The 14,374-nt window shown below is 38.5% G+C and overlaps 1 protein-coding gene across 1 annotated transcript; it reads left to right on the top strand.

Annotated features, from left to right (window-relative positions):
* Nucleotides 1-229: 229 nt before the first annotated feature.
* On the top strand, nt 230-1,219 carry LOC311588147 (vomeronasal type-1 receptor 54-like; the record flags this gene model as incomplete). The annotated part of the gene is made up of 1 exon (XM_084765631.1): nt 230-1,219. Exon 1 carries the CDS (start codon nt 293-295, stop codon nt 1,217-1,219), a length of 927 nt encoding a protein of 308 aa, XP_084621757.1. The 5' UTR covers nt 230-292.
* Nucleotides 1,220-14,374: the final 13,155 nt, after the last annotated feature.

Raw genomic sequence — 14,374 nt, 5'->3', positions numbered from 1 at the left:
TGTCCTTGACTCAGAAAACTCATATGAAACAGTAGGAAATATATTTTCATGACACATGACAATTTTAATATGTAAGAAGGCTTATAGTCTGATAGGGAAAATGAGCTTTGGAACAGCAGAGAGATTGAGCATGGCTTACATGGAGTAATGCTGAACTGTGAAACATGAACACATCATCCTGAGAGTAGTAGATCTCTCATTATCTGAAGTGGATGAGCAAGATAGATTTGTGGTAAGAAACCTTCTTGCTGTTCTCCCTCCACAGTTCCTACCTGCTTCTTTCAGCCTTAAAATGAATAAAATCAGCGATCTGCCCCATTACACTAAAATAAGAAACATTCTTTATTCTGAAGCTGCAATTGGGATCTCAGGCAACAGCTTCCTTCTTCTCTTCCACATCTTCATGTTCATTCGTGGACAGAGGCCCAGACTCACGGATCCACCCATTGGGCTCTTGTCCCTAATCCACATATTGATGCTGCTAGTCATGAGTTTAGTGGCTACAGACATTTTTATGCCATGGAAGAGATGGGATAGCCCCACGTGCAAACTTGTTTTCTTCTTGTACAGGTGCCTTAGGACCCTCTCTCTTTGTGCCACCAGCATGCTCAGCATCCTCCAGGCCATCACCCTCAGTCCCAGAAGCTCCTATCTGGCAAAGTTCAAACGTAAATCTCCATACCATATGCTAGGTTATCTTCTTTTTCTAAGTATCTTTTATACATTCATTAGCAGTCCCCTTGTAACATATATAGCTGCCACCCCTAATTTGACTTCACCTAATTTTATACACATCACTCAATCTTGTTGTCTTCTGTCCATGAGTTACTATGTCAGGAATGCATTTTATATACTACTAACCCTCAGAGATGCCATCTTTGTATGTTTCATGTTCCTCTCCAGTGTGTACATGGTGATTTTCCTATGGAGACATAAGAAACAGTCCCAGTTTCTCCACAGCAGCAGCCTTTCCCATAAATCATCTCCAGAACAAAGAGCCGTGAAAACCATTCTGTGCCTCATGAGTTTGTTTGTGGTGATGTACACGGTGGACAGCCTTAGCAACTTTTTAAGAACACCAAGTCATGATCTTATGTTGGATTTTATATCAATTTCCATAGGCCATTGCTATGCCGCACTCAGTCCATTTTTGGTTCTCAGTACTGAATCACGTGTCATTCCTGTTTTGAAATGTTATGGCAGGACAGTAAATATGTGATTATTTGGGAATGGATAAGTCCCTTTAAAATGGGCTGTTGCACTCAGAGGTATGCACCACATAATCTTCATTTTAAATAAAATTCCGGAGGTGCTTCTTTTTCTTGCTGTTAAGCTTATTTATTGTGATTTATGTGGATCCCAGGGATAAAGCAAAAGGCACATGCCAGAGACTTATGCTTTGGTACTCTCCCATGCATCTTCAGGAGAGAAATGGAAAGCAGACCTCACATATCATGCCTGGATTACCCATAATATTTAAAAATATTGGGGGTTTGGGTAGGTTTTTGGTTGTTTTCTTGGTGCAAAGATGTTTATTTTTCATTGGGAGTTGGTTACATGTTACTACTGATCATATTAACAGTGAAAATGAGGTTTGACAGAGGGATGTCTTGCCTTTCCTTTATATTTCTTCCTTTGATTTGGAGACTGGAATTGGAAAAGTCAAGTGGGAATATAGAAATATATAGGGATGATAGGGAAAAAAGTAGATTATCGAATCTACTCTTCAAGTTAAGGCCTTAATTGATTGGTATAAGATTATTTTTAATTCATTGATATAGAATTTTGTGTAAGCATAATTTTGATACATTGGAATAGAATTCAAATTTAAGATTATTCTTCAAAAACATTATATATATAAATATACTCTAATATGAGGTATTTTACCCATACAACTCAAATAGAATTCATGGTTTTTTCCAATACTTTGGAAGTATTGCGGGCTGTTTAGGATAAGTAAGTTACACAACTTAATTGTTAGTTGATGAAATTATAGTCATGTCAATTACTAGTCTTTTTTATCACAAGAATATACATCGTAGGTTTAATATACAGATATGAGACTAGATAGATAAGGTGAGATAGTTAGTTAAGGTCTTCAAAAACCTCAGAAACATACAGAACATGGCATTTTATTATTTTATTTATTTTAAAGGTTCTTTAACAATAAGACAGGTTACCTCCTGGCAACACCCAGCCTACCTCAAATAAGATGATGAGCATCAGTGAACCTCCTTATGGTGATGGCTTCAAATGTGGCAAACCAGCCACTGGGCAAAATGCCTTTGTTTCAGTCACAGAAAGAATTCTGCCTAAAATGGGAAAGCTTGGATATAGGCAGAGTCAACGGCCAAACTCTTCCAAGACAGGGTAAGCAAGTCTTCAAAAGTTCCTTCCTCACAAATATGTCAGTCAGATATACTGGACCAGAAGGCTGAAGATGATGCTCCAACATTATAGAGAGTTTTGGGTGACTGTTTAGGCATCAAACTATCTCTGTCATTGTTTTTTGGTTTTTGTTTTGTTTTGTTTTTTACTTTGAAAGCTGCCCCCCTGCACTTCCCGTTTACTCAGGTAACTAATTTTATTCCTTTTCAAGTCTTTGATAGGGTTGAAGTCCAGAAATTTAGTTTTACAATTAAGCTAGTTGTTTAGGGGTTAAGATGTTTTTAGGTCTAGACAGAGGTCTCAATTTCATAGAGGTGAGATATGATAGATATTGATTTACATTCAGAATTTTAGACTCATCAAGACAGGAAAGATGTTTTCTTCAAGGTTGCCAAATGCAAACATCCAAAGCACTATGAATGTACATTAATATAATTCCTGATTGTTTCATGGTTCTTCTTGATATATATATATATATATATATATATATATATATATATATATATATATATATATTCTGTGTGATAATATAAATGTATATGTAAAAACTAAAATAAAATTCAGCAATTAAAAAATACTTTAAAATATCTGATGGCTTATATCATTTAATTCCCTCAGCTATCATTGTTTTGTCAAACTAGGTATATAAACATTTATTATTATAATCACCATATAAACATAAAGCACACACATGCACAGAGAGAAAAAGAGAGGGGGGACAGAGACATACATACAGAGAGACAGAGATAGAGTCTATGTATAAAAAGCAGTCCTCACAATAGATTTTTTAAAAAGTGCAGCCTCTCTACAGTGGACTGACACTCAGCTTTAAATAATAAGGGGATTCAGCAAGTGACAGCACATGTTGGTGAGGATGTGGAGAAGAGGGAACACTCCTCCATGGCTGGTGAGAGTGTCAACTTGTACAACCATTTTGGAAATCAATCTGGCACTTTCTCAGAAAATTGGGAATCGTGATACCTCAAGACTCCTGGGCATATACCTGAATGATGCCCAACATAAAACAAGGGCAATTGCTAAAGAATATTCATAGCAGTTTTATTTGTAATAGCCAGAATCTGAAAACAACCTAGATGCCCTTCAACCTAAGAATGGATAAAGAAAATTAGTACATATATGCAATGGAATACTACTTAGCTATTAAAAACAAGGAAATCATGAAATTGCAGGCAAATGAATGGAACTCGAAAAGACTATCCTGAGTCATGGAATCCAGAGCCAGAAGACATGCACGGTATATACTCAGTTGTAAGTAGATATTGGTCATATAATACCAGATAGACATATTACAAATCATAGACCTAATGAAGCTAAAATAACAAGGAGGACCCAAAAGATGATGATTAACTCTCAATCAGAAGGGCAAATAAAATAGACATGGGAAGTGGTAGAAGATAGGAAACAGGATGAGAGTCTACCATAGATGTCCTCTGGAAGATTCCACTCAGCAGGGGATAAAAGAAGATGCTGAGACTCACAGCCAATCTTTGAGGTGGAGCACTCGGAGTCTTATGAAGAGGTCAGGGACAGAAGGACCTGGAAGGGTCAATAGCTCTGCAAGGAGACCAATAGATCCAACAAAGCCAGGGAGACCTGCAGAGACTGATTCACCAACAAAGGACCATGCATAGGGAAGACCTAGACCCCATGATCAGATGAAGCCAATTGGCAGCATAGTTTCCATGTAGGTCCCAACATGGGGAGCAGGGACTGACTCTGACATGAACTCTATTGCCCACAGGTTGATCATTACCCCCTGGTGGGTGGTCTTGCCAGTCCACATAGGAGGATGATTTAGTCAGTCCAGATGAGACTTGAAAGGTTGGGTTCAGAAAGAAGGTAGAAGAGGAGGTCTCCCCATTTCTGATGACTAGGGGAGGGGAGAAGGGAAAGAGGGCATACAAGGCAAACCAGTCCCTGATGGGATGGCTCACACAGATATTTACTGGTGGTTACTACTGACTGAAGTTGCTATGAACACACGAATGACCATAGGAGTGTGAACCATCAGTAATGAGAACTAGGCGCAGGGAGAGGTAGTGTATGAGAGCCAGTTTATTAAGAACAGAAGACTTTATTCATAGGAGAGTTAAAAGAAATTTTATTCATCAAAGATGTCAGGAGGGATGGAGCATGGGACTAGGAGGAGATGAGGGAGAGGCCTACAATTGGGATATAAAGTGAATAAATTAAAAGTAAATACATTTTAAAAATAAATAACAGAGCCAGGGATGCTGCATGTTTTCCCACGTTGATGGGCATAAAGCTACCATGCTGGCTGAAATGAGAGTCTGTGAGAATGAAATATGTGTGGATTACTTGGATCAGGAAGAACTTAGAAACTTAAAGGGGTAGAAACAAAAGCAAAATGTCTGTTTTTGTCTTAGGAGGGAAGGCCAGGGGCAGCTTGCTGGGTAGAGGCAGAATATTGTCCATGAGGAAGAAGGGGTGCAGATGGTGGGCAAAAATGTAAATGTCTCAAAGCAATACACTTAAGACGTGAAACACTTGCTTTTTGTATGTTCTTTATTATAATAAAAATGTGCTCAGTTACCTTAACCCAAAAGTGAAGTATAGTCTCAAAATAAAAATCAAATAAAAAGTGAAAGAACTCTTGAAGTATCAAAGTGCAAGTTTTCAAAATTTAAAAGATAGCAGATTTTCCCCAAACTATGAGCATTCTCTCATAGTCCTTGTCTTAGCCTCAGCTCCTTAGAGCAAACAAAGAAGTTCTTCCTTGAGATCCAGGAGGCATCACTGCCTGTGCTCAGCCTTTGCAAGATCAAAAGGCCCGCCAGCCATGGCTACAGTGAGGTGAGGCCAGCATAAGCTACACGTTAACATGTCTCAAAAGCAACAATATTTAATTTAAAAAAGATATCAATCTCCCCTTAGCTCCTCTGCTGTGGCTTTCTTGATCATGTTTCTTATGAAGTTAAACTCTGAAACTCAGTTTAAATCAGACATGAAAGTCACCCAGCTGTTACACCAGTCAATGCCATGGCAGAAACACACTTGGCACATATGTTTAGTTACAAAACCAAAGACAAGGTTCCAAGATGGCAGTGCCTACCATGCACTGTATCTGATCTACCTGCCTGTGGACTGCAGCCAGCCTCTATAGCCCAAACTTGGTGTGTGGGATGGTGGAACACTGGAGCTCCTGGCCTGGGGAAGTCTCAGGGAAACAGGTGAATCTGTCCTCAGATGCCCGCACCTGCCACTGGCCTGTATATGGAGGGCCCTGGAGCTGCGAGGAAGCCCAGGTGGCTGTGAACACATTGCCCAGCCACAGCATGCACTCTCTGAATGGAACCAGACTGGAGCCAGGCTGCTGGCCATGGCAGACCAAGCCTGTAAAGTTGGGCAGATAGAAGCTGGCCTGACCAGTCTCCACAGCCCAATAGGGTCTCCAATACTCTTGGGAGAAGCTGGACACCCCTAAGGGGTCTGGACAAGGGTCTGAACAGCATCCACAACTTAGTGGGACTGGTCTTGGCAGGAACCTGACTGTGGGACTATAGGGAAGCCCAGGTGGCTGTGAACACCTTGCCTACCACAGCGTATGCTCATTCTGAATGCAATATATAAAGAATTCAAGAAAGTAAACACCATCAAATCAAATAACCCAATTAAGAAATGGGAATCAGAACTAAACAGAGAATTCTCAACAGAGGAATATTGAATGGCTAAGAAACAAAGAAATGCTCAATGTCTTCAGTCATCAGAGAAATGCAAATCAAAACAACTCTGAGATTCCATCTTACACCCATCAGAATGGCTAAGATAAAAACCTCAAGTGATACCACATGCTGGGTGAGGATGTGGAGAAAGAGGAACACTCCTTTATTGTCAATGGGAATGCAAACTTGTACAATCACTTTGGAAATCTATCTGGTGCTTTCTCAGAAAACTGGGAATAGGGCTTCCTCAAGACCCAGCTATTCCACACCTTGAAATATACCTAGAAGATGCTCCACCACACAACAAGGACATATGCTCAACCAATGTTCATAGCAGCCTTATTCATAATAGCTAGATCATGGAAGCAGCCTAAATGTCCCTCAGTAGAAGAATGGATAAAGAAACTGTGGTACCTTTACACTATGGAATACTACTCAGCTATTAAAAATAAGGAAACCCCTAAATCTGTGAACAAATGGATGGAACTAGAAATCATCATACTGAGTGAGTTAACCCAGAAGCAGAAAGACTCACAGGGTATATATCCACTCATAATAGGCCATAGCCCAAAAGACATGTCCCATGAAAGTCTTCACTTACCAGGAGATTGGGACAGATGTGAGGACATCCCATTGGGACCCAAGGTGAGAGCAATATAGAGAATGGGGAAATAAAAGGATCCAGAGAGTCCTAGAAACCTACAAGAAGAATATCATGATGGGTGGATCTGGACCCAGGGCAGTCTGCTCAAACTACTGCACCAACCAAGGACAACATAAGTAGTAAACATCAAATCCCTACTCAGATCTAGCCAATGGACAGGACATTCACCACAGTTGTATGGTGAGTGAGGACTGACTCTGACATGAACTCTGGTGCCCCATATTTGACCACTTTCCCTCGGTGGGGAGGCCTGGTGGCACTCAGAGAAAGAATAAGCAGGCTACCAGGATGAGACTTGATAGCCTATGACCATATTGTAGGGGAAGAGGTCCCCCTCCATCATAGAGCTAGGGGAGGGGAATAGGGTGAAAGTGGGAGGGAGTGAAGAACAGGAAGATACAAGTGATGAGATAACCATTGAGTTGTAATCTGAATAAATTAGTTAAATAATAAAAAAGAAAGAAAAAACAAAACAAGAAAAACAAAAACAAAGACAAATTCAAATTCTGTCAAGGGTATATCTTATGTATGTGATAGAATTTTTTAACATTCAATATTTCAGTAGATCAACTCAAGGATATGTTACAAACTAAACACCACTTAATTTTTATGACCCAGTGACAGCTATAATTATACGTTGATTTTATATTTTTATTTTCATATTTTATAAGGAAACATTAAAACTGGGTAATGAATTGGGTATAGTGGTACATGCTTTTATGTTTATTTTTACAAAGCCAAGTTTAATCAGTATCTAGCTACAAATCCAGGCCTACAGAAGATACTAGAATGAAAATTCCAACCCATGGAGGCTAACTAAACCTAGGAAAAAACAAAAAGTAAATGAACCCACATCCACAAAACCAACAGAAAGGAACACACATTTTACCAACACCAACATCAAAAAACAGAAATTAAAAACCGCTGGTCATTAATATCTCTCAACATCAATGGCTTCAATTCCCCAATAAAAAGACACATGAGAACAGAATGTATGTGAAAATAGGACCCATCAGGCTGCTGCATACAAGAAACACACTTCAGCAATAAAGATAGACATTACCTCAGTAAAAGGTATTCCAAGAAAACAGGCCTAAGAAGCAAGCTGGAGTAGCCATTCTAGTATCTAACGAAATAGACTTGCAACCAAAACTAATCAAAAGAGATGGGGAGGGGCACTTCATACATATCAAAGGAAAGCTACACCAAGAGGACATCTCAATCCTGAAAATATCTATGCCCCAAATGCAGGAACACCCACATTCATCAAAGAAATATTACTAAAGCTTAAATCACAATCAAGCCCCACACATTAACAGTGGGAGACTTCAACATCCCACTCTTACCAATAAATAGATCATCAATATAGAAACTAAATGGAGAAATAATGAAACTAATGGGCATCATGAATCAAATGGACATAACAGATATTTACAGAACATTTCACCCAAACACAAAGGAATATACCTTTTTCTCACCATGTCACAGAACCTTCTCAAAAATTGACCATGTACTTGGACACAAAGCAAACCTCAACAGATACAAGATTGAAATATCCCTTTGCATCTTATCAGACCACCATGGATTAAAACTGGAACTCAATGACAACAGAAATGACAGAAAGCCTACAAACTCATGGAAACTGAACAACCTTCTACCCAATGACCTAAGGGTAAGAGATGAAATTAAAAACAAAGTAATTAAAGACTTCATAGAATTCAGAAAAAATGAAGGCACAATTACCAAAACTTAGGATACATAATGAAAGCAATGAAAAAAGAAAGTTTATATCACTAAGTGCCTTCATAAGGCACAGCACACCTGAAAGCTCAAGAAGAAAAAGGGACAGACACACCCAAGCAGAGTAGATGGCTGGAAATCATCAAACTCATGGTTTAAATGAATAAATTAGAAACAAATAGAACAACTCAAAGAAACAATGAAACCAAGAGCTGGTTCTTTGAGAAAATCAACAAGATAGACAAATCCTTAGCCAAACAAACTAAAAGGCAGAGGGCAAGTACTCTAGTCAACAAAATCAGAAATGGAAAGGGAGACATAACTTCAGACACTGAAGAAATCCAAAGAATCATTAGGTCTTACTTCAAAAGCCCTTATGCCACAAAATTTGAACATCCAAATGAAGTGGACAATTTTCTTGAAAGCTACCAATTACAAAATTGAGTCAAGAACAGGTAAACAAATTAAATAGTCCTATTACTCCTAAGAAAATAGAAGCAGTCATCAAAAGTCTCCCAATAAAAAAATCCCAGGGCCTGATATATTCAGTACAGAATTCTACCAGACTTTCAAAGAGGAGCTGGTATCGATTCTCTCAAAAGTATTCTATGAACAAGAAACAGAAGGATTATTACTAACCTCATTCTATGAGGCCACATTCACCTTGATACCTAAACCTCACTAAGACCCAACAAAGAAAGAGAATTTCAGACAAATTTCCATTCTAAACATTGATGCAAAAAACACTCAATAAAATACTTGCCAACCAAATCTAAGAACACATCAAAAATATCATTCACCATGAACAAGTATAATTCATCTCAGGCAAGCAAAGGTGGTTTAATATACAGAAATCCATCCATATAATCCATCATATAAGCAAACTGAAAGAAAAAACCAACATGACCATCTCCTTAGATGCTGAAAAATCATTTGACAAAATCCAACCCCCATTCATGATAAAATTCTTGGAGAGATTAAGGAATACAAGTCACATAACTATACATAGTAAAGGTGATATATAGCCTATAGCTAATATCAAACTAAGGTGAGAAAAACTTAAATCAATTCCACTGAAATTAGGGACACAACAAGGCTGTTCCCTCTGACTATATCTCTCCAGTGTAATACTTGAAGTCATAGCTAGGGCAATAAGACAACTAAAGGAGATCAAAGGGATATATTTGGAAAGGAAGAAGTCAAAGTATCACTATCCACAGATGATATGATAGTATACATAAGTGAACCCAAAAATTCTGCCAAGGTAGTTCTATAGCTGATAAACACCTTCAGCAAAGTAGCAGGGCATAAAATTAACTCAAAAAATCAGTAGTCCTTGTTTATACCTGAAAGATGCTTCATCATACAACAAGGACATTTGCTCAACTATATTCATAGAAGCTTTATTCATAATAGCTAGGATCTGGAAACAACCTACATGTTCCTTAACCAAAGAGTGGCTAAAGAACTTGTGGTACATATACACAATGGAATAGTACTCAGCTATTAAAAATAAGGAAATCTTGAAATTTGCAGGCAAATGGATGGAACTAGAATGGTAGTCCTCATTGAGGTAACCCAGACCCAGAAAGACATGCATAGTATATATTGTATGTATTCACTTAATACAGGATAACCAAACCACAATACACAGAACTAAAGAACTAAATAACAACAAGGACCCTAGGAAAAATACCTAATTCTCATTCAGAAGGGCAAATTGAATAAACACTGGAAGAGGTTGAAGAGAAAGAAGAAGGTGGGAGCCTACTACAGAGGTCCTCTGAAAGAATTCCCCAGCAGGGGATTGAAGCAGATACTGAGATCCACTTCCAAACTTCGGGATGGAGTGCAGGAAGTCATAAGGAATAGTTGAGAGATAGAAGGATCTGTAGGGGACAGGAGCTCCACAAAGAGAGCAATAGAGCCAACGTATCTGGGGGAGGGCTGCTACACAGATTGATGCACCAACCAAGTGCCATGCATGGTGAGAACCTAGACCCTGTGTTCATATGTAGAGATAGGCAGCAGTGTTCTTGTGGGTCCCATAGTATGGGCTACTTCTGACATTGACTCTGGTGCCCACTCTGATCACTTCCTCCTGGCTGGATGAAATTGTCAGGCCACAGAGGAAAAGGACAGAGTCAGTTCAGATGGGACTTTATAAGCTGAGGTCAGATGATAGGAGAGGAAGGCTCCCCCTTTTAGAGGACTATGGGAGAAGGGAGGGGAATAAGGGAGGGAGGCTAGGACCTGGAGGAGACAAGGGACAGGATTACAATTGGGATGTAAATTGAACAAATTAAAAGAAACACAAAAAAGAAAAATGTTGATTCTTTATATTTTGACCTTAATAAAAGAAATGCAATGTACAGATTCAATGCAACTCTCATCAAAATACCCACACAATTCTTTACTGACCTTGAAAGATCAATTCTCAACTTTATATGGAAAAACAAAAAAACCAGAATAGAGAAAACGATCCTGTACCATAAAAGATCTTCTGGAGGAATCTCCATCCCAGATCTCAAGCTGTACTATAGAGCAACAGTCATAAAAACAGCATGGCACTGGCATAGAAATAGGCTGGTTGATCAATGGAATTAAATTAAAAACCCAGAAATAAACCCATACACCTATGGACGCTTGATTTTTTACAAAGAAGCCAGATCCATACTATGGAAAAAAAGATAGCATCTTCAACAAATGGTACTGGTCTAACTGGATGGCTACATGTAGAAAAAGTGAAAATAGATCCATATCTATCAAGCTGCACAAAACTGAAGTTCAAATGGGTTAAAGACCTCAATATAAAGACAGACACACTAAATCCGTTAGAAGAAAAAGTGGGGAAGAGCCTTGAGCTCATTGGCACAGGAGACAACTTCCTGAACAGAACATCTACAGCTCAGGCCATAAGATCAACCACTAATAAATGGGACCTTATGAAACTGCAAAGTTTCTTTAAGGTGAAGGACTCTGTTGACAGAACAAAACAACAGCCTACAGACTGGGGAAAGATCTTTACCAATCCACATCTGACAAAGGGCTAATATCTCAAATATATAAAGAACCCAAGAAATTAAACACCACCAAACTAAATAATCCAACTTTAAAAATGGAGAACAGATCTAAACAGAGAATTCTCAACAGAGGAATATTGAATGGCTGAAAAATACTTTTAAAATGCTCAACACGCCTAGCTATCAGGGAAATGCAACTCAAAATGGCTCTGAAATTCCATCTTACACTTATCTGAATAGCTAAGATAAAAAACTCAGGTGACAGCACATGCTGGCAAGGATATGGAGAAAAGGGAACACTCCTTCATTGCTGGTGGGAGTGCAAATTTGTATAATTGCCTTGGAAATCAATCTGGTACTTTCTCAGGAAATTGGGAATAATTCTACCTCAGGACCCAGCCATACCACTCCTGGAAATATACACAAAAGATGCTCCACCATACAACAAGGACATTTGTTCAACTATGTTCATAGCAGCTTTATTTATAAGAACCAGAATCTGGAAACAACCTTGATGTCCCTCATCTGAAGAATGGATAAAGAAACTTTGGTACATTTACACCATGGGATACTATTTAGCTATTAGAAACAAGGAAATCTTGACATTTTCAGGCAAATGGATGGAACTGGAAAAGATCATCTTGAGTGAGGTACCCAGACCCAGAAAGACACACATGGTATATATTCACTCATAAGTGGATATTAGCCACATAATACAGGATAACTACAGTAGAACACAGAGATTGAAACATCAACCAAGGACCATGTATGATGTGGACATAGATCCTCTGCTCAGATGTAGAAGCACAGTCTCCTTGTGGATCCCACATATGGAGAGTAGAGACTACTTCAGATATGCACTCTGGCCACTGAACTTAGATCACTTCCCCTGGCAAGACGGCCTTGCCAAGCTATGGGGGAAGAGGTTACAGGTAGTACAGATGAGACTTGATAGGCTGAGATCAGATGTTAGGGGAAGAGGGCTCCCCTTTCTAAGGACTAAGGGAGGGAATGAGAGGGGATGGGAGATGGAGGGGATAGGGATGGAATGATAGAGGAGGATACAACCAGGATGTGAAGAATTTAAACTGCAGAACAAACAGGTAACTTATACTGATAATCCCACTGCATGGGAATAGCTCTGAGACTGATTGAGACATGAATGTCTAGGAATAGACAATACTTCTCATTGGCTACTGAACCCAGTGAGTTTCTTTTAAATGTCATTCTTCATATGACATGAATGAAGATTTACAGATTTTTTTTTTCTGCTCAAAGAGCAGAAAACCAGCCTTAATTGTTCTGTGCATCACATACACCTTATATGCTTATAATTTTAGGACTGTATTATGCTTGTGAGAAATTATATGCTTTCAGAACAAAAGAACCAGACACTGACCTTAGGTCAGACCTGACAGGATACATTCCTCTCAGCATGCTAGACACTGACATCCTGTATCCTTCATGTTCCACCACCAAGTGCTTCAATTGTTGTTCCTCACCAGAACAACACAGCTCCCAGCACACTTTCAAAGAATGCTTCCAATCCCAATTGGTCCAGCATTTTAGACTGTCCCACACAGGACTCTAATTAAGCCTGGAATTTCTCAACATTTAGAAACTGAACCACAAATGTGATTGCTAGCTTGTTTAACCATTTCCCCAATTATATTTGGGCCCCTATTAGGTAGTATTCATCCCAAATCAATTGGAAGAAACCTTTAATTCCATTTCCTTTAAAGGGGATCAGGTAGGTTTCTTGGTTGCTTTCTTGGGCTATGGAGGGTTATTATCAATGTGAGTTAGTTACAAATTATTATTGGTCTTATTTAGAAAGAAAACAAGGTTAGACTCAGAGATGTCATTCTTTTCCCTTATCTTACATTCTTAGGATTGGAGATAGGGGTTGAAAAGAAAGAAAGGGGAATATAGAAATATATAGGGAATATAGAACAAAAAGTAGATTAGTGAATCTACTCCTCAACTTAATGCCTCAATTGTCACTCACAGGGTTATTTTTAATTCAATGGTATAAAACATTGTATATAGATGAAAAATAAGTTTAATTCTAGATACAGTGGTATAGAATTCAAATACAAATTTATTATTCTTCACACATTATATATACATATACATACATACATATATTTCTATTCTAATATAAGGTATTGTGCCCATATAACTCAATTATAAGATAAGATTTATTTCCAATACTTTGAAGTGCTATTACAGGCTGTTTAGGATAAATAAGTTATACAAGTTGGTTATTAGCTGATCAGATCATGGGCATATCAATTGCTGGTCTACTTTTATCACAAGAATATGCATCTTAGGTATGGCAGATAGATATGATTCTATAGAAAGTTAAGGTAGGATAGTTAGATAACATCTTTAAAAACCTCAGAGACATGAAGAATATGGAATTTAAAAGTGTTTTTATTATTTTAAAGATTCACTGACAATGAAACAGGTTAACTTCTGGCAATACCCAGCCTACCTCAAAGAGTATGATGAGCATCAAAGAACCTCCTTATAGAGATGGCTTCAACTGTGGCAAACAAGTAACTGGGAAAATGTCTTCACTTCTACCACAGACGGAGTTCTGCCTAAAAAATGGCAAACTTGGATGCAGGCAGAGTCGATGGCCAAACTCTGCCTAGACAGGGTAAGCAAGTCCTCAATAGTTCCTGCCTCACAAATATGTCTGTCAGATATATTGGGCCAGAAGGCTGAAGAAGATGCTTCAACATAATAGAGAGTTTTGGGTGACTAGTCAGGTAGAAAATTGTCTCTGTCATCTTCTCATTTGGAAAGCTACTAACCTGCACTCACAGAATACTCAGGTAATGAAGTTT

This window comes from Acomys minous, assembly GCF_964271855.1.
Source record: "Acomys minous genome assembly, chromosome: 17".
NCBI lineage: Eukaryota > Metazoa > Chordata > Mammalia > Rodentia > Muridae > Acomys > Acomys minous.
Note: the sequence above shows the minus strand (reverse complement) of the source record. Positions and strands in the feature narration are given on the sequence as shown.